The sequence below is a fragment of the Panthera pardus genome, unplaced genomic scaffold (assembly GCF_024362965.1).
Source record: "Panthera pardus isolate Hobbes unplaced genomic scaffold, ASM2436296v1 HiC_scaffold_18, whole genome shotgun sequence".
Taxonomy (NCBI): Eukaryota; Metazoa; Chordata; class Mammalia; order Carnivora; family Felidae; genus Panthera; species Panthera pardus.
The window spans coordinates 9,213,718-9,233,266 of record NW_026526743.1 but is presented as its reverse complement, the minus strand read 5'-3'; the positions used below and the strand labels follow the sequence as shown (position 1 = coordinate 9,233,266).

At 41.2% G+C, this 19,549-nt stretch overlaps 2 protein-coding genes across 2 annotated transcripts; both read left to right on the top strand.

The window, feature by feature from the left end:
- Positions 1-1,773: 1,773 nt before the first annotated feature.
- LOC109261106 (zinc finger protein 677-like) lies at positions 1,774-15,786 on the top strand. The gene is given in 4 exon segments (XM_019439624.2): positions 1,774-2,039; positions 6,178-6,343; positions 13,871-15,642; positions 15,645-15,786. Coding segments are annotated over 4 exon segments (2,094 nt in total). The 5' UTR covers positions 1,774-1,925; the 3' UTR covers positions 15,687-15,786.
- Positions 15,787-15,873: 87 nt separating this feature from the next.
- Positions 15,874-16,761, top strand: LOC128778091 (zinc finger protein ZFP2-like). The gene has a single exon (XM_053906472.1). It carries the CDS (start codon positions 15,874-15,876, stop codon positions 16,759-16,761), a length of 888 nt encoding a protein of 295 aa, XP_053762447.1.
- The last annotated feature ends 2,788 nt before the right edge of the window (positions 16,762-19,549 follow it).

Here is a 19,549-nt window from a genome sequence, read left to right as displayed (position 1 = left end):
GGCACTTCATCCCTTAGCAGAGTGTTTCTCCAGTATGGGCCGAAACAGCATAATAATTTCGTGTTTCAATATTATTTTATGTCCTTTATGGCCATCTCAGTTAACACCCAGTAGCAAGGTAGTAACTTTATCTCAGATAGTATATGTAATGCCCAGGCATCCAAACATCCTCTGGTCCCATATCTTAGCGGCTGCCACTAGGTGGCACTCAAAGGCTTTTACCCTTAATTACAGTCTGCACTACTCAGCATTGCAGTCCCTTCCAAAATCGTTTCTTAAAGCATCACAGGGGTCCAAAGATAGACATTGAGAGACACTACTTTTGCAAATCAGGCATGACTTGTCTTTGTTAGGTCCTAGTTTAAATATGGCCTCCTTTGAGATAGTTTCATGGATAGGAACTAGCAATATTCCTGGATGTAGATTATGCATTCTCCAAAATCCAAATAGACCACTCAAACATAAGGCTTCTTGTTTAGTTCTAGGGGTAGGTAAGGATACTAGTTTCTTTGTAGTCACCTGTGGAACGTCATGGATGGCTTCTGCCCAGAATATTCCCAAGAATTTCACCATTTGGGCAAGTCCCTAGATCTTTGCTAGATTTAACAACCAGTCTTTTTTGGTGCCATTAATGCATTTATATCAGTTCTACCTATCTTATTTTTAAGTTTCTGATATTCTTATGATATCATCAATATAGCATATTATTACACTCAGGACCTATATCAAATCCAAATCCTTTCTAACTAATTTGTAGAAGCAAACTGGTAAATTCAGCTAACTGTGGCAATAAAATAAATGTAAACGATGGTCCTTCTTACTCGTTGTCAGGTCTCGGCTCCCGATGATACTTCTTAGTTCTTTCCTGAGATGTCATTGCAGCGTCCATCGCTCACAAGGCACGTCTCCACCAGCTGGCACCAAGAGCTTTTGAATTTAGTCACCCTCAACTTGAGGAAAACATCTCAGCTTATAATATAATTGGCCTTATAACTACTCTCTTACCTTAAATTGTTAGAAACGTTAATTTAGAACACGCAGGAAGCAGCTCTGTTCCACAGCGATCAAAAAGCAGAGAAACAAGCACAGCCGGGGCAGAGGGACTAACAGACCCATAAACAGCCAGGGGCGGAGCAGGGCCAGTAGAGTCGAGGCTCCGCCCCCACACTGGCCCGCCCCCACCGCGCGCTTCCTGCCCAGTCCCTACGCTCCACGTCCCGCCCTTCGCTGGACGCGGCCCCGCCCAGGCCCCGCCCAGGCCCCGCCCCCTAAACCTCTTCTCCAGGCCGCCGTGCGCAGTTTCCTTCAGACCCGGAAGTGAATCGAGCTGACGGGCAGAAACTCTCCGGTGAGTGAATTTGGGATACCCAGTCTCACACCCGTGTTTCGAGGCAGCACAGCCTGCTGTCCTCCACTCCGAGGTTCTCTGGTGGCTACAACTACCGTTCTCGCCCTCCCGCTCACGGTGAGTCCCGGCGTGGCTGTGAGACGTTCCGAGGCCCGGTAGCCCCGCGTCCCGGCGTCCGGCTCCGCTTACAGCCCCTCCGCCGCTTCACGTGCTTCACTGTCCTGTTCCTCCGTCCCTGGTCCAAGAATGGGTTGGGGGAGGGGAGGGGCTCTTTTCTGCGCGGTGTTTGGTCAGGGCCGGGTCTGTGGCTTGGAGGGGAGCGTCAGTCCAGCCCAGGTCCCTCAGTCCAGCCCAGATGGACTGCTGGAGCCCAGTCCACGCGCTCTGCTGCGTGGGCCACTCAGCAGGCCAACGAGTTCTGCAGAAAAGGGGAAGAACCCGCTCCTTTGCTCGCCTCTGCGTTCACGAGCCCCTCCTCGGGCTCCTCCTGGGGCGGCAGAGCCCTGTCCCTTCCCGTGTTGAGGTTCTACCTCTGCGTGTGGTTGTGTCACCGGAAGACGGTTTGTTCATTCTAAGCATGAAACAGCCTATTTTCAGCACTCAGGGTTCACTTCTCAAGACTGATTCTTATCCGAGAAAGAAGCCCCGAGGAACAGGAAAGAAAGAGGAGGTCGAAATGAATCGTTCCCAGGTAACAGTCACATTCTTGGTTTGTTTCTGCTGTGTCTCTTAACTGAAATTGGTAATTTTCTCTCGAGGGACTTGCCTCACACGTGTGCAGGAACTCCCCCAGACCTTGTCTCAGTACCTCTCATCGTCACTTAGATTCCATTCCTCCCGCATGGAGACCCGGAGACGTGGAATTTGTGAAGAGGCCGTGCTGGGGATCATCTGGGAGGAAGGTTTCATGCCTAGGTTTGGATCAGAAGCCGGGAGTGGGCCTTTGGTGTCAGTGAGGTTGGCAAAGGGGATTGTCTTAGGGGTTGCATAGGAACGCGCCGTCAGGTCCTTGTAGACAGCTTTAAGAACTGCAGGGGCGCCTGGGTGGCTCAGTAGGTTAAGCGTCCGACTTCGGCTCAGGTCACGATCTCGCGGTCCGTGAGTTCGAGCCCCGCGTCGGGCTCTGGGCTGATGGCTCAGAGCCTGGAGCCTGCTTCCGATTCTGTGTCTCCCTCTCTCTCTGCCCCTCCCCCGTTCATGCTCTGTCTCTCTCTGTCTCAAAAATAAATAAAACGTTAAAAAAAAAATTAATAAGAACTGCACATTTGTGCGCCCAGTTAACCTGCAGGAACAGCTGGAAAAGAAGACTGAAGAGGGGAAACCTGTCGTCCCTGCTTTTACAAGGCGTTTGAAACTAACCAAGTGAATGGGCGTGTTTCTGGCTCTGAGATAGTAATGATTTGGATTGGAATGGAAAGTTCTGAAACATAACAATGATAAAGGGTGTTTTATGGTGTAATTTGTTTTAACAGTAAGTTCTTTAAAATCACTCAAAGCATATCCATCCCGGGAAGACCTTGTTCACCCTGGGGCTTTTGCGCAGGTGTTTGACGTAAAAATGTTTCAGCAATTCCAGTGAAGCAAAAAACTTGGTCTTTGTCGTCAGAGTGCCTGGAGGCAAATTCTGGCCCCACCAGTTGTTACTAAACACCAATTTGTTTTAAACATCACATGCTATATATCTTTGTTTTCAGGTGAAACTCCAAACAGTGTTGCACGTTCTGGACTAAGAAGTAAAACATCTACTTCCGTGTCACGCCCTCCATCATCACTCGCTGACTTTTGTTAGTTCTGTGCAAGATTAAGTGCAAGTCTTATAAAAATGCATTTACCAACATTAGTTGATTTTAGTTAAAATTATTCAGTGAATGTTATATTGTGCTATTTTATTCCGTACACAGATCGTGGAGTTGTTTTCGTGCCAGTATACATAGAGACAGCTTGTTCTTTTTAGATCCTCATTAAAGCATTCTCTAGGGGCGCCTGGGTGGCTCGGTTGGTTGGGCGTCTGACTTCGGCTCAGGTCATGATCTCACCGTTCATGGTTTCGAGCCCCATGTCGGGCTCTGTGCTGACAGCTCAGAGTCTGGAGCCTGCTTTGGATTCTGTGTCTCCCTCTCTCTGCCCCTTCCCTGCTTGCACTCTCTTTCTCTCTCTCAAAAATAAATAAACATTTAAAAAAAAAAAAGCACTCTCTGAATGAGGATGCATGGATCCCACATGGTTCCCAATGAACAGGCACTGTGTGCAGTGGTGAATGGCAGGAGCCATAATGTCCCTTGTGTCAGCCTCAGTTTTAGTGGAAATGCTTCTGTTGTTTACTGCTGATCATGATGTTTACTAGAATTTTCTTGCTTAATGACACTTCTGATTTTTTATTCAGCATGACTTAATTATCCAATAATATCTTCAAAGATCTAATGCTTTCAAAACATTTTTCTATCTTAATCTATTAAATTGATGTAGAACATTAATGCATTTTATAATCTTCAATCATTGTTTTATTGGATATACTATGCTTGGCTTATATTTAAATGGACAAAATTTTGATATTTACATATATATGTATTTAGTGGAAAAGGTAAAGTTTTCTATTTTTTTATGACTAGGTTAATACAAGAATAATGTTAACAACAACCTCATTAAAATTAAGCACAATTTCTGAATGTTATTTTACCCAAAATACTGAAATACAGATGAGTAAAAAAAATGATAGATTAAAAAAATTCATCCCCCAAATCTGTCTGAGACAACTGCTTTTAATGAAAGTGTGTTTAAGTGTGTGTGCATGTATGCAAGAAGAAACCTATGATGTGAGGGGTGCCTGGGTGGTTCAGTCGGTTAAGCATCCAACTTCGGCTGAGGTCATGATCCTCATGGTTCATGAGTTTGAGCCTCATGTTGGGCTCTGTGCTGATAGCTTAGAGCCTGGAGCCTGCTTCAGAATCTTTGTCTCCCTCTCGCTCTCCCCCTCCCCTGCTCTAACTCTCTCTCTCTCTCTCTCTCTCAAAAATAAACGTTAAAAAACATTAAAAAAAAACAAACTGTGTGTATTAAAGACACATTGTTTCATAAATAACTTTTTTAAAATGTTTATTTTTGAGAGAGAGAGAGCATGAACAGGGAGGGGTGAAGAGAGGGAATCCCAAGCAGGCTTTGAGTTGCCAATGCAGACCCTGACATGGGGCTTGAACCCATGAAACTGAGATCATGACCTGAGCCGAGATCAAGAGTCAGATGCTTAACTGACTGAGCCAGTCAGGAGCCCCCATAAATAACTTTTATATTTATTTTAGCTTTTGATAATTCTTCTTACCTACTTTTCATGGCCTTAAGTTTTTTTCTGCACTAACTCATTAGTAAATTAATAGTGGTAAGAATAGTAATGTACTATGTGTGTGCACATATAATGACATTATATGCAGGTCCATGTTTTCAGCTTTGAATTCTTCATGCTTTCTCACTTAGAAAACCTGCTAGCAATGTACTTTTTAAAAAAATGTTTATTGTTGGGGCGCCTGGGTGGCTCAGTCGGTTGAGCGGCTGACTTCGGCTCAGGTCATGATCTCGCGGTCCGTGAGTTCGAGCCCCGCATCGGGCTCTGTGCTGACAGCTCAGAGCCTGGAGCCTGTTTCAGATTCTGTGTCTCCCTCTCTCTGACCCTCCCCTGTTCATGCTCTGTCTCTCCCTGTCTCAAAAATAAATAAAAACGTTAAAAAAATTTTTTTTTAAATGTTTATTTTTGAGAGAGAGAGAGAGTATGTAGGCAGGGGAGGGGCAGAGAGAGAGAGAGAGAGAGAGAGAGAGAGAGAGAGGATCTGAAGCAGGCTCTGCACTGTCAGCACAGAGCCCAATATGGGGGCTCCAACCCATGAACTGTGAGATCATGACCTGAGCTGAAGTTGGACGCTTAACGGACTGAGCCACCCAGGCACCCCTCAGTGTAATTTTAATGCTGCTTCTGTTACTTAACTGTGGACTCTAGGTTCAAGTCTAAATTCCGAACACCTGGTTTTGGTTCCAGCTCTGCTATTTCTTAGCTATTTGACCCAAGGCAAATTTCTTAGAGTCTCTGTGACAGTTGCCTCCTCTATAAGGCAGGAACAGATATTTCTCTAATGTTATTACCCAAATTAAGGGGTGCCTGGGTGGCTCAGTCAGTTAAACGTCTGACTTTGGCTCAAGTCCTAATCTCATGGTTTCTGAGTTCAAGACGCGGATCAGGCTTTGTGCTGACAGCTCGGAACCTGGAGCCTGCTTCGGATTCTGTGTCTCTCTCTCTCTCTCTGCCCTTCCCCAACTTGCACTCTGTCTCTCAGAAATAAATAAACATTAGAAAAAAATTTTAATGTTATTACCCAAAATAATACCCATTTGAATAATATGTAGAACGTTATAAATGTTCAAAAACTTTTTGTCTCTGTTCTTATAATCATCCTCACATTCTTAGATCTCAGACTTTCTTGAAAGTCTCTGAATTTTGTAGTCTCTAAAGACACTACTCATAGCGTAGCTCATCAGAGAAATCATTAATGTGTAAAATATACTATCTAACACTTCTGTGTAGTCCACCTTGTGATGAACTTTTTAATTTGTGCATTTTGTTCACAAAATTGCAGAATGCACTGTGACTTTGTGGATGTGTGTCCTCTCTTTGAGAAGTATAATAACACAAAATTAGGGCTATATGACTGGCTCAAAAATATCTTCTACTGATTTGTCAAAAAACTCACTACCACCAAATCAATCCTTACATCTCTCTCTTATAATTTGCGTGAAGATAACAACTCTCCTCATGGTCTCTTAGTCAAATGTGTTTCTCGTTACAGGTGCTGTTGACCTTCAGGGATGTGACCATAGATTTCTCTCAGGAGGAGTGGGAGTGCCTGGACCCCGCTCAGAGGGCCTTGTACCGGGACGTGATGCTGGAGAACTACAGGAACCTGGTCTCCCTGGGTGTGGATAAAGTGCGTCCAGATGTTGGGATCTGCCCTAGTGAGTTTCTTGGGATCCTCTGCCCTGCCTGACTGTGATCAAAGCTGTTTTGACTCTGAAATGAAAGCTTTATGAAGTGGCATCTGGACTTTCATCTCCTCCTTTCTTCAGATTATCTGCCCACTCCTCCCTAGATTAGTATTGCTTCCACCACCTGAGTAATCACCAGACCGTACAGCAAAATTTTAAAATACTGGATTCCCTGGTTTTCCTCCCATGCTTTTGATCCAGTAATTCTCAGAAGGGAGCTAGATGGCTATATATGTAAAATGTTCCTTAAGCAGAAGGCGGCAGTCAGTGGATGAAATTAGTGTAGACCCATCTGTAACATCTTCCGTCTTCAGATGAACTAAGAGCTGGGATTATATTCTGGAAAAGCCCCAGCACATAACTTTCATTTCTTATAAGCAGGAATCTCTCTGACCTGAATATTATCTCTGTTTTGGAGCCAGGGACAGGGCCCAGGGGTCTGGAGGGCAAGATGAAAATAGTGAGAAAACCAAGTGGGTTTTCCACATCTGTGTCAAAGCTGTCAACGCTGGTAACAGCTGAGACAGTCAGAGATGAAGCTGCTTCGTCAAATATTGTCTGAGAAACCCTCCCCAACAAGGAGAGGTCTGGGAAAAGAGAAGTACTTGTGAGCACGCAAAGGAAATCTCCCCCATTACTCTGTCGTACAGTTGGAGTATCCTCCAACCCTCTGACGGTGTCCCAGCTGATGCAGAGACAGAGGCAGAGTCTTTATCATGACCTACAACACTCTATTATCTGGTTTTGTGACCTTTTTGGGCCCTAGGCTTTGAGAGGGATGAGGAGGGCTGTGTCACGGGGGCCCTCGTTCCCGTGGTCTCTCCTCCCATACTTGATTCCATCTGATTCCAACTGATCCATCAGTTCCTCTGTAGTCCTGGCCCCAGGACCTGTCCAGGTTTCGTCCTCAGTTCCTGTGTTTGGGAGAACTGTTTACGAGATAGAAAAACACTGAGTGCTCCTCCATTGCATTTGGGCCCCAAGGCTTCGTGGGACTGCCTCAAGGCCTCATAGCCATTTTGTCAGACCTGCTGTTGCCACACATCAAGAGTATAATCAGGCAGTGGGGTGGCTCTTCTGAGATTGTTAGTCATCAGTACCATAAAGACAGTGGACAGAGAGATCGTCTCTTTGAAACCCAGTCCTCTGTGGGGAGCGTGCCTTAGTCTTCTCAAAGACCCTATAAAATCTAACTCCGTTACTTCTGTTATCTTGCCTTGTTGTCCTTCCAGCGCTCTGCCTAGGCTAGGGATGCAGATGAAACTTGGCTCTTCAAGATTTTGTCTTTTCCTAAGTACAATTTTCATAAGTGCAATTTTGCCCGTGAAACTTGTTTTCCTAGGGTCTGAAATAGCTTCTTTATCTGCTCTGATAACCCACTTTTAGATGATGGGCAACCTCTGGTGGACTTACCTATGGAGGGGGCTTAGTGGGTAACAAAATTTTTGAAGAACGCTTTGATTAATGTATTAAAGTGCTGTCCTGCTACTTACAGGAAGTGCCCAGTTACGCCACTGAGTGGAGTGGTCAGCAAGTCCTAGGGATGCTGACGTGGAAAGTGTCAGGGTAGCCCGACTGATCAGTGATAATAGTTATCTTTCTGCTGTTGGTGGGGTGTCACCCTGTCTCTCAAGGGCAGTGTGGTGATATTGATCAAATATCTAATGATCATTCCCTTTGAGCCAGCAATCAAAGGTGTATGAACTTACCCAAAGGAAAATGTCACAACTGTGTGTCTATGAGGCTTTGGCCAAACTGTGGTTCATGTCACATTTTTCCCCTGGCATGCACCATTGTTTACTCTCCTTCAAACAAATAATGATTTTTTTTTTAAGTTTATTTATTTTGAGAGAGAGGGAGCATGAGCAGGGGAGGGGCAGAGAGAGAGAGAATCCCAAGCAGCTTCTGCAGAGTAAGCGCAGAGCCCGACACGGGGCTCAAACTCATGAAACTATGAGATCATGACCTGAGCCATAATCAAGAGCCAGACGCTTAACTGACTGAGCCACCCAGGCGTCCCTGATTGTGATCCATCTTGAGGGAACTTCTGAAGTTAAATGATGCCTCCATTTTTTTTTTTTAATTCTAGTGTAGTTAACATAGTGTTGTATTAGTTTTAGGTGTACAATATTATGCCTCCATTTAACTTCTAATTTGTTATATTTAAACCACAGCAGTTTTCATTATCTATGTTTCCATGTACATATTAAAAATGAACTTTAGGGGCGCCTGGGTGGCTCAGTCAGTTGAATGTCTGACTTTGGCCCAGGTCATGATCTCGCGGTTCATGAGTTCCAGCCCCTTGTTGGGCTTTGTGCTAACAGCTCAGAGCCTGGAGCCTGCTTCAGATTCTGTCTCCCTCTCTCTCTGCCTCCTCACCCGCCTGTACTCTGTCTGTCTGTCTGTCTGTCTCTCTCTCTCAATAATAAATAAACATTTTTAAAAAATGAACTTCAAAAATTTAATCATTGATTATATGTTTTTGATGACATTCAGAATTCTGTTTTATATCTGTGATTTGTGGGCTGCTGGATCAAGTAATAAATATTTTTAAATGTGTTTTATAAGATTTGCTTCTTGAATGTTGAGAGTTATGGCTCAGCAGCAGTTTCCCCAAAATCTATTCAAACTCCTAATTTTGTGAAAAATTTATCTTAGTCCCTTTATTTCTCTTTCACCTGGTTTACCTGTTACTAAAGTACCCTTTTCTCAAATTGATGGGATTTCTAAAGTGGGACTATTGGATATCTTGAGAAAATATTTTTTTATTAAGTTACTGTGTTCATCCCAGAAACCATTAAATTGATTTGCCACAATTTGTTATATAGGATACCTTGCTTTTTTTTTTTTTTTTTTAATAGTATATTTAAGTTTTCTAAATACAACTTCTTGGAGGCACCTGTGTGGCTCAGTTGGTTAAGCATCACACTCTTGATTTTGGCTCAGGTCATGATTGATTTAACAGTCATGAGATTGAGCCCCACATCGGGCTTCACACCAGGCATTGAGCCTGTTTGGGATTCTCTCTCTCCCTCTCTCTGCCCCTACCCCACTTGTGTTCTTGCTCTCTCAAAATAAATAAATACATGCATACATACAACTTCTTGGATTTTATTTGAATTTTACTGACTTCTTCTATTTTGGTACAAATGCTTTATTTTTTAAATTTTTTTAGTGTTTATTTATTTTTGAGAGGGAGAAAGAGAGAGGAGGGGCAGAGAGGGAGGGAGACACAGAATCTGAAGCAGGCCCCAGGCTCTGAGCTGTCAGCACAGAGCCCGATGCGGGGCTCAAACCCATGAACAGTGAGATCATGATCTGAGCTAAAGTCAGTCACCTAACCAACTGAGCCACCCAGTCACCCCCAAATGCTTTACTCTGATAATTGATTTCCCTCTCTAGATTTATCATGTACATCTTGGTATACTAAACTAATGTTTGAATGTCTCATTTTATCTTACTGGGAATTTAGCCAACCTCTTCCACTCCATGTACATCCTCACCACTATTGCTTCTATAACTCCTGGAATTTTCCACCAAATTTTTCATGTTCTGGAAACTACATTCTTCGCTTAATACCTGAAGGCTGTTTTGATCTTCATCTTTTAAACTGCATTCCACAAAAAGTTCACCTGGTCCTCGTTGACTCTCACCTGTCAGTACTCTGCAGTTCCCTGGCTACAGTCACCTGCTTACATTGCTAACCACCTCTCTGCACATCTGCCTCCTGCGTGGCACTGCCACAAGTTGTTTCTGTAGAGTCACCTGGTACTAACATTACCCTTTGGTAGAATCCATTCCACACTGTGAGTCATTATTTTCCCCTTGAGGTTGCCTAGGCTGTGATAATTGTTAATGAAATCAGAATTTATTAATTTTGGCTAAGTATACATAATTTCCACTGATTCATAATAACTATATATCCACCAATACCTATAGTAAGAGCATCCTTTACCTCATGTCTCTTTATGCCAGCAGTTGTGTGAAGAGATCCAAATATATGATTTCAGATAACTAGAGGGGAGTGCAAAAGAAGCACTCTTATTTTTACATAACAAACAAGGATACTTAGCCTCAAAAAGGCTAACATGCCAAAATTGGTAAATTTCTATTTATAAAATATGTAAATAATTTGGTTGGTATATATATATATTTTCAATTTTTATTTAAAAAAAATTTTTTTTAACATTTATTTATTTTTGAGACAGAGAGAGACAGAGCATGAACGGGGGAGGGTCAGAGAGAGAGGGGAGACACAGAATTGGAAATAGGCTCCAGGCTCCGAGATGTCAGCACAGAGCCCGACCCGGGGCTCGAACTCACAGACCATGAGATCATGACCTGAGCCGAAGTTGGACACTTAACCGAACGAGCCACCCAGGCGCCCCTTATTTTTATTTTTTTAGCTAATCTAACCACATCCCCCCAAGTTCAGAACTTGACAAAAATCTGCTGCTAAATTTGTTTCCTCCTAACAAACCCTTTGTCTTCCCTACCAGGGATTCATCATCTTGCCATGTGTCACCCTCCATTGCTGAATTCTTGACAGACTTTCTTTGCATCTGCATGTGTACCTGGAATGAATTCATCCATTCTCTCCTTGATGGCCATGTCCAGAATTTAGCTTTTATTTTTTTTAATGTTTATTTATTTGGGGAGAGAGAGAGAGAGAGCGCACACACAGTGGGGAGGGGCAGAGAACCTCTCTCTCTGGGAGAGAGAATCCCAAGCAGGCTCCATGCTGTCAATACAGAGCCCCACATAGGGCTCATTTCCATGAACCATGAGATCATGACTTGAGCCTAAACCAAGAGTCAGATGCTCAACTGACTGAGCCACCCAGGCGCCCTAAGAATTTTGCTTTTGATAACTGTTGAGAACATTTTTTGTATATGTCTGATGTAATATGTATATAGAACTCTTTTGAGTATATGCTTATAAACAGAAAGCCAAGGATATTCGGTTTGATAAATTTTAAGGCAAATGTTGGAAGGTAAACCTATATTCCTCCCACTGTATCATACCTACTGCCTTTCTAATCTCTTCATTCTTCCCTGCCCCACCGCTGCCACACCCATAGTGCATTTCCTAAAGAATGGGTCAGTATTGTGCCACTTGATAAATCAGTTCATGTCTTTTTGTAAGGTAAAGATTTGTACTGTCCCAGCACAATTGTATTCTCATAAATTTGCAAGCATAGGCTCTGTTCTTCTACCTTTTCTCAGATTGTTCATTGATCTGAATGGAGCATACTGTTCCTTTATTAGCGTATTATTGTTGAGCTCCTGGGCACCCAAGTCTCCTCAGAGAACCCTATCCTTACCCCTTCTCCCACATTGTACAAAGATCCATACTCTTCCAGAGGACATCTTGCTCAGGATAGCACCACTCCTGGTCACTCTCTAAATCAACACTTTCAGGGAGTGATGATTCAGATGCTGTTATCCAGGAGGGAGGAGTCAGTAACAATATTAGTGACATGACTCAATTCCCGTAGTTTTCCTGAAGCATTTCTCTGCAGGTTGATGGGATTTATTATGCCCTTTTGCTTACTTCCTGGGGTGGGCAGCGGTGTCTAGTGCTCAAGGACCTGTGCTCTGAGCTTGCAGGCCCAGGTTCAAGTTTTGGCTTTCACATTTACTTTCTGGGTGAATTAGTATTGGATACGTAAACACCATGGGCCCATTGTTTTTACCTGAAGTAATGTGGTGATTTACCTCAAGAATATTAAATATGTTAATGCTGTGAGAACATTTTGATTTTTGTATACCATATAGCAAGGACTGAAAATTTACTTTTGTTTTTCTAATATTTTTTAATCCCTCTTACGTGATTGACCTTTGCCTGCAGTGTGGTGTTTGTATTCATTTTGTAATTTGTCTCATCTCAGTGTTGTCTCTGCCTTAGTAAATTTTCGAGGCACATACTCTAGTACATGTATTTCTTTAAAAAAAAAAAATTTTTTTTGTTTAACATTTATTTATTTTTGAGAGAGAGAGTGAGACAGAGCATAAGCGGAGGAGGGGCAGAGAGAAAAGGAGACACAGAATCTGAAGCAGGCTCCAGGCTTCGAGCAAGCGTTCCGCACAGAGCCCAACACGGGGCTCGAACCCATGAACCATGAGATCATGACCTGAGCCGAAGTTGGTCACTTAACTGACTGAGCCACCCAGGCGCCCCTCTAGTACATGTATTTCTTAATTGCAGAATTGCATAATTAAGTGTTGTTTCATAGTTAGGAAATAGCTCTATTGGTTGTTAGTTAACTGCAAGTATGAAATCATAATTCTGATTTCTGATCGCCTTCCCGAATTCTTTATCTTAAAATATTATGTATATACCTGAACCAGATATTTAAAACATCAGTGGTTCTTAACATATGTTTCAATTCTCATATTATGGTGGGGGTATAGCTCAGTGGTAGAACATTTGACTGCAATGCTCATAGTACGTACTCCTTCCGAAATAGGAGCCTTTTTCTTTGTTCTGACGGAAGAAGTCTTTAGAATGCCACAGATTGAAATGGTTTGTAATTGTGTTTGCTTATTATTTATCTTCTAGATTTACTGTGGGTTTCTAAAAATGTTAGATTCATTTTATTATGATTTACAGATAATGGTTTTCAGTATCCATTATGTATTATGACTGTCATGCACCAGTGGTTAATGTCTGCATGAATATAGTTTTATTATAGAAATTCAGAACAATATTTTGTTATTCTTACAATGGTGTTTTATCAAGTTTGCCTCATTTTCTCAGAGCTGTTTTTATTTTGTAATTGTGAATTGCCATTTATTTATTAGAGAAATTTGTTAAGATATTATTTATCATTGGGGTGCCTGGGTGGCTCAGTCTGTTAAGTGTCCAACTTTGGCTCAGGTCATGATTTTGTGGTTTGTGAGTTCGAGCCCAGCGTCAGGCTCTGTGCTAACAGCTCAGAGCCTGGAGACTGCTTTGGATTCTGTGTCTCCCTCTCTGTCTGCTCCTCACCTGCTCGTGTTCTGTCTGTCTCTCTCTCAAAAATAAACATACATTAAAAAAAATTAAGATATTAATTATCATCATATTATCAATGCTCTGCTTTAGCCTTTATTGTCGTACCTAAATAGTTAGGTACCTTTACAGTGTATGTGCATTAATATAATACTGCTTTTCTTCAAATATGAGACACCCAAATATCTACTGCCAAATGGTGAGTACTTTGGGGTGGCAACAGAAAGATACTACTTGTTTCAGGGCCTATGTAAATACTCTGAGTGGTTTGATCATAGGGTGTTGGAAGTAGGCTTTCCTGAAAATAATTTTATCTATGTGTAAACACCCTTTCTTAATTGAGGAATCCAATTCCCTTTGTATTCCTAAATATTTGCATATGTTGGTTGAGAAGTTTTAGAACTATCTAAGAATAACTTTTGGCATAATGTTATGTTTTCAAGGTAAAATATTCATTTTACAACTCTAGTTAATAGCAAACCTATGGCTCTTTATATCTTTCAGATATTTCTGTTAGAAGTGTGATTAAGGAATTATCAACAAAAGAGGATATTAACAAAGAAGAACTGTTTCAAACACTGATGTTGGAAAGACACAAAAGAAATGACATCAAGGGTTTGGGTTTCAGAGAGGTCCAGCAAAATACACATGAGTTTGAGAGTCACTATGGATATACTGAAACAAATTACAAAGGAGTAACTGCAGCCCATAACCACAGTTTCACTGGTAGAAGAGATCAACAGCATAACATCTCCTGGAGTGTTTTCCCTCTAAAACAGGATGTTTCTGTAAGGAAAAGTACTTCTCAATCTTACAAATGCGAGAAGTCATATAAAAGTTATTTGTTAAAACTAGAAAGTAACATAACTTGCGCAGGAAACAAGTATATAAAATGTTTTGAAAATGGGATTGGATTAAGGTTTCAGTCACATCTGACTGACCTTCAGAAGTTTCAAACTGAAGAGAAAATTCATGCATGTTATCAAGTCGAGAGGTTGATCAACAGTAGTTCTGCTTCACCATTTCAAAGAATTCCTTCTAATATCAACATTAGCATGTGTAGTAAATCCAGGAAATTTCTTATTCATCCTCCATTACTTACACATCAAAAACCACATAATAATGAAGAGCCTTACAAATGTAATGATTGTGGGAAGGCTTTTAGAGGAAGCTCAAACCTCACCAATCATCAAAGAATTCATTCTGGGCAGAAACCTTACAAATGTAATGACTGTGACAAATCGTTTAACCGGATCTCACACCTCACTAGACACCAGAGGATCCATACTGGAGAGAAACCATATAAATGTAATGTGTGTGGCAAGGTCTATAGTCAACATTCAAATCTTACAATTCATCAGAGAGTTCATACAGGAGAGAAGCCTTACAAATGTAATGAGTGTGGCAAAGCCTTTACTGAATTTGCAAAACTTACTAGACATCAGAGAATCCATACCAGAGAGAAACCATATAAATGTAATATATGTGGCAAGGGCTATAGTCAAAATTCAAATCTTTCACGGCATCAGAAAATTCATACAGGAGAGAAACCTTACAAATGTAATGAATGTGGCAAAGCTTTTTCTGAGTATTCAAGCCTTACTCGACATAAGCGAATCCATTCTGGAGAGAAACCTTATAAATGTAATGAATGTGGGAAAACCTTCAGAGGAAGCTCAAATCTCACCCTTCATCAAAGAATTCATTCTGGGCAGAGACCGTACAAATGTAATGAGTGTGACAAATCCTTTAACTGCATCTCACACCTCACTAGACACCAGAGAATCCATACTGGAGAGAAACCATATAAATGTGATGTGTGTGGCAAGGTCTGTAGTCAATATTCAAATCTTGTAATTCATCAGAGAGTTCATACAGGAGAGAAGCCTTACAAATGTAATGAGTGTGGCAAAGCCTTTATGGAGCATTCAAGCCTTACTCAACATAAGAGAATCCATAGTGGAGAAAAGCCTTACAGATGTGAAGAATGTGGCAAAGCCTTTACCCAATTTGCAAAACTTACTAGACATCAGAGAATCCATACCAGAGAGAAACCATATAAGTGTAATATATGTGGCAAGGGCTGTAGTCAAAACTCAAATCTTTCACGGCATCAGAAAATTCATACAGGAGAGAAACCTTACAAATGTAATGAATGTGGCAAAGCTTTTTCTGAGTATTCAAGCCTTACTCGACATAAGCGAATCCATTCTGGAGAGAAACCTTATAAATGTAATGAATGTGGGAAAACCTTCAGAGGAAGCTCAAATCTCACCCTTCATCAAAGAATTCATTCTGGGCAGAGACCGTACAAATGTAATGAGTGTGACAAATCCTTTAACTGCATCTCACACCTCACTAGACACCAGAGAATCCATACTGGAGAGAAACCATATAAATGTGATGTGTGTGGCAAGGTCTGTAGTCAATATTCAAATCTTGTAATTCATCAGAGAGTTCATACAGGAGAGAAGCCTTACAAATGTAATGAGTGTGGCAAAGCCTTTATGGAGCATTCAAGCCTTACTCAACATAAGAGAATCCATAGTGGAGAAAAGCCTTACAGATGTGAAGAATGTGGCAAAGCCTTTACCCAATTTGCAAAACTTACTAGACATCAGAGAATCCATACCAGAGAGAAACCATATAAATGTAATATATGTGGCAAGGGCTGTAGTCAAAATTTAAATCTTGCACGGCATCAGAAAATTCATATGGGAGAGAAACCTTACAAATGTAATGAATGTGGCAAAGCCTTTTCTGAGTATTCAAGCCTTCCTAGACATAAACAAATCCATTCTGGAGAGAAACCTTATAAATGTAATGATTGTGGGAAAACTTTTAGAGGCAGCTCAAACCTCACCAATCATCAGAGAACTCCTTCTGGGCGGAGATCTTACAAATGTAATGAGTGTGACAAATCCTTTAACTGCATCTCACACCTCACTAGACACCAGAGAATCCATACTGGAGAGAAACCATATAAATGTGATGTGTGTGGCAAGGTCTGTAGTCAATATTCAAATCTTATAATTCATCAGAGAGTTCATACAGGAGAGAAGCCTTACAAATGTAATGAGTGTGGCAAAGCCTTTATGGAGGGTTCAAGCCTTACTCAACATAAGAGAATCCATAGTGGAGAAAAGCCTTACAAATGTAAAGAATGTGGCAAAGCCTTTAACCAGTCCTCTAACCTTGTCATACATCAGATGATTCATACTGGAGAGAAGCCTTACAAATGTAATGAGTGTGGCAAAGCCTTTAATGTGTGTTCAAGCCTTGTCCGGCATCGAAGAATCCATACTGGAGAGAAGCCTTACAAATGCAATGAATGTGGCAAGTCCTTTACTCAATTTGCAAACCTTACTAGACATGAGAAGATGCATACTGAATAGAAACACTGTAAATTCAATACGTGTAGAAATGCTATTGTCCAAAAATCAAGTACTGGGGATCATCAGAGAATCTGTAGTGAAGAGAAACCTCACAAATACAATGTTTATAGTAAAACCTTTAATGTGTGTTCAAGACTTACTCAACATCAAAGAATCCATGCTGAATAGAAACCATATAAAAGTCATGTATTTGCAAAGCTTGTAACGAGGGTTCACGTTTAATTAGACCCCAGAATATGCATCTTTGAAAGAAACCACAAAAAGGTAAAGGGTATGGCAAGGCTTTTATCCAAAGATCAAGCGTATGTAATGTCTCCTACTGGAAAGAAACCATATAAATATAATGAATGTGTTAAACTTTTGTCAGATGTTAAAATGTTTACCTTAGGGGCCATGAGAGAAAACATACAAATGTATTGAAAATGGCAAGGCCTTTAGACAATGGTCTGACTTTTAAGATTCATCAGAGAGTTGATATTGTAGAGAAACCTTAAAAATGAAATGATGTGATAATTTCTTTAACCATTTCTCACAATCAGCTACACATCAGATAATTCATAGTGGAGAAGATAATGTCTAAGTTCTCCTGAAGGATTATTCAGTTAAATTCCAAATAATGTTGGGGCACCTGGGTGGCTCAGTCGGTTGAGCGTCCGACTTTGGCTCAGGTCATGATCTCGCGGTCTGTGGGTTCGAGCCCCGCATGGGGCTCTGGGCTAACAGCTCGGAACCTGGAGCCTGCTTCATATTCTGGGTCTCCCTCTCTCTCTCTCTGCCCTCTCCGGCTCATGCTGTCTCTCTCTGTCTCAAAAATAAACACTAAAAAAAAAAAAAATTAAAAAAAAATTCCAAATAATGTTAATAGTGATTAGTTAAAAAATCAAAATAATACCTATTAATTGGTTATTTAAGTTACAAGGCTATCTGTGAAAAGGTCCTGTTACTTTCCTCTTATTATATAGTTTATTTCAGGTTTCTTGAAAAGGCCAAGTTACTGTTGATTTTCATCCTGAGGTTTGAAATCTGTTCATGTTATACCTTCATTACAATCCTTTCATGTCACCATGAAGATCTCTTGGAAGGGTTTAATAAGATAAAAGGGCAAACTTCATTAGGTGATGTTCATCCATGTCCAGAGTTTCCTGCAAGAACAAGAACCATGAATTTGAGTGACAGTGTGGGTGGCATATAGTGGATGTAAAACTATGATCTCAGTCATCAAGATCAATGTGTTAAGGACCCTCTTCTCCAGATTTGTTGGTATGGGGCTTTTATAGTGGAACTGAGGAGAGTATTGAATGTGGCTTAAACTTCCCAACCAATGCCAAAGAAAGAGTAGATAGGCTATCTAATCAGCTTACCTAATTGGTAGAAGGGAGGAGGGATGGGAGACTTGAAGCCGTTAATAGTCAAATAATTAAAAAATGAAGTTGGAATGGGGCACCTGGATGATTCAGTCAATTAAGCGTTGGACTCTTGATCTTGGCTCAGGTCATGCTCTTGCAGTTTCTGAGCTTGAGCCCAACATCAGATCTGCACTAACAGTGTAGAGCCTGCCTGGGATTCTGTCTCTTCCTTTCTCTGTCCCTCCCTCCCTCCCTCCCTCCCTCTCTCAAAATGAATAAACAAAAAATAAAGTCAGACTAATTTAACACTGTTTACTCTTTAAGTTTTTCACTTCTTGGTTGGGAAAGATGAGTTTTCCTCGTGCTAATAATCGCGTGTCCTTTGCTGCACATGTAGGATCATTTATATAATATGTTGAAAGTGTTTGTGAAATACTGTTTAGATAAATTGCCTGTGACATTTTTAGGGTAATTTGATGAAAATGAATGTGTAGGAAGTTTTATCAGACAATAGATATGGTTTAGGGATTTTACTAGGAAAGCAGTTTTTCAAAGGCTATCAAAATCTCAATTTGGGATTATGGTAACAAGCCTTATGGTTCATGGTTCTTTTTCAACTTTGCTGGAGATTCATTTTAATTTTCTTTTTCTTTTTTTTTTTTCTTAACTTTTTAAATGTTTATATATTTTTAAGAGGAAGAGAGAGACAGAGTGTGAGCAGGGAAGAGATAGAAAGAGAGAGAAACACAGAATCTGAAGCAGGCTCCAGGCTCTGAGCCAACAGCACAGAGACCAATGCAGGGCTAAAACTCACAAACCACGAGACCATGACCTGAGCTGAAGTCAGCTGTTTAACCGACTGAGCCACCCAGGCACCTCTCATGTTGATTTTCTTTTTTTTTTTTAAATTTTTTTTTCCACGTTTTTTATTTATTTTTGGGACAGAGAGAGACAGAGCATGAACGGGGGAGGGGCAGAGAGAGAGGGAGACACAGAATCGGAAACAGGCTCCAGGCTCCGAGCCATCAGCCCAGAGCCCGACGCGGGGCTCGAACTCACGGACCGCGAGATCGTGACCTGAGCTGAAGTCGGACGCTTAACCGACTGCGCCACCCAGGCGCCCCCATGTTGATTTTCTTATAAGTTTTTTTCTTACCACTTTTCCCTTCACATCGTTTAAATCAACTTATATATTTAATTTACATTTTATCCCTTTAGTCAGTAAAAAATTTGGAGGATGTATGACAAAGGGCTTCTGAAACTTTTACAACATAAAAATGAGAGGTACAAAGTGCTTTATGAATGTAAAGAAAGAGGGTCTGTCATGTCTTTAGTTCAGTGTAACAATTGCAATGGTACAGGATGATGAACTGGTATCTTGTAATGTGGAGGCAGGAGACCTAGTGCTTCCCTGAAAGTCACACTAGAATTTTAGTTAAAAA

What these genes read in the sequence shown, in the direction of transcription:
- LOC128778091 (XM_053906472.1), top strand. Translation starts at nt 15,874, where the DNA reads ATGGAGCATTCAAGCCTTACTCAACATAAGAGAATCCATAGTGGAGAA.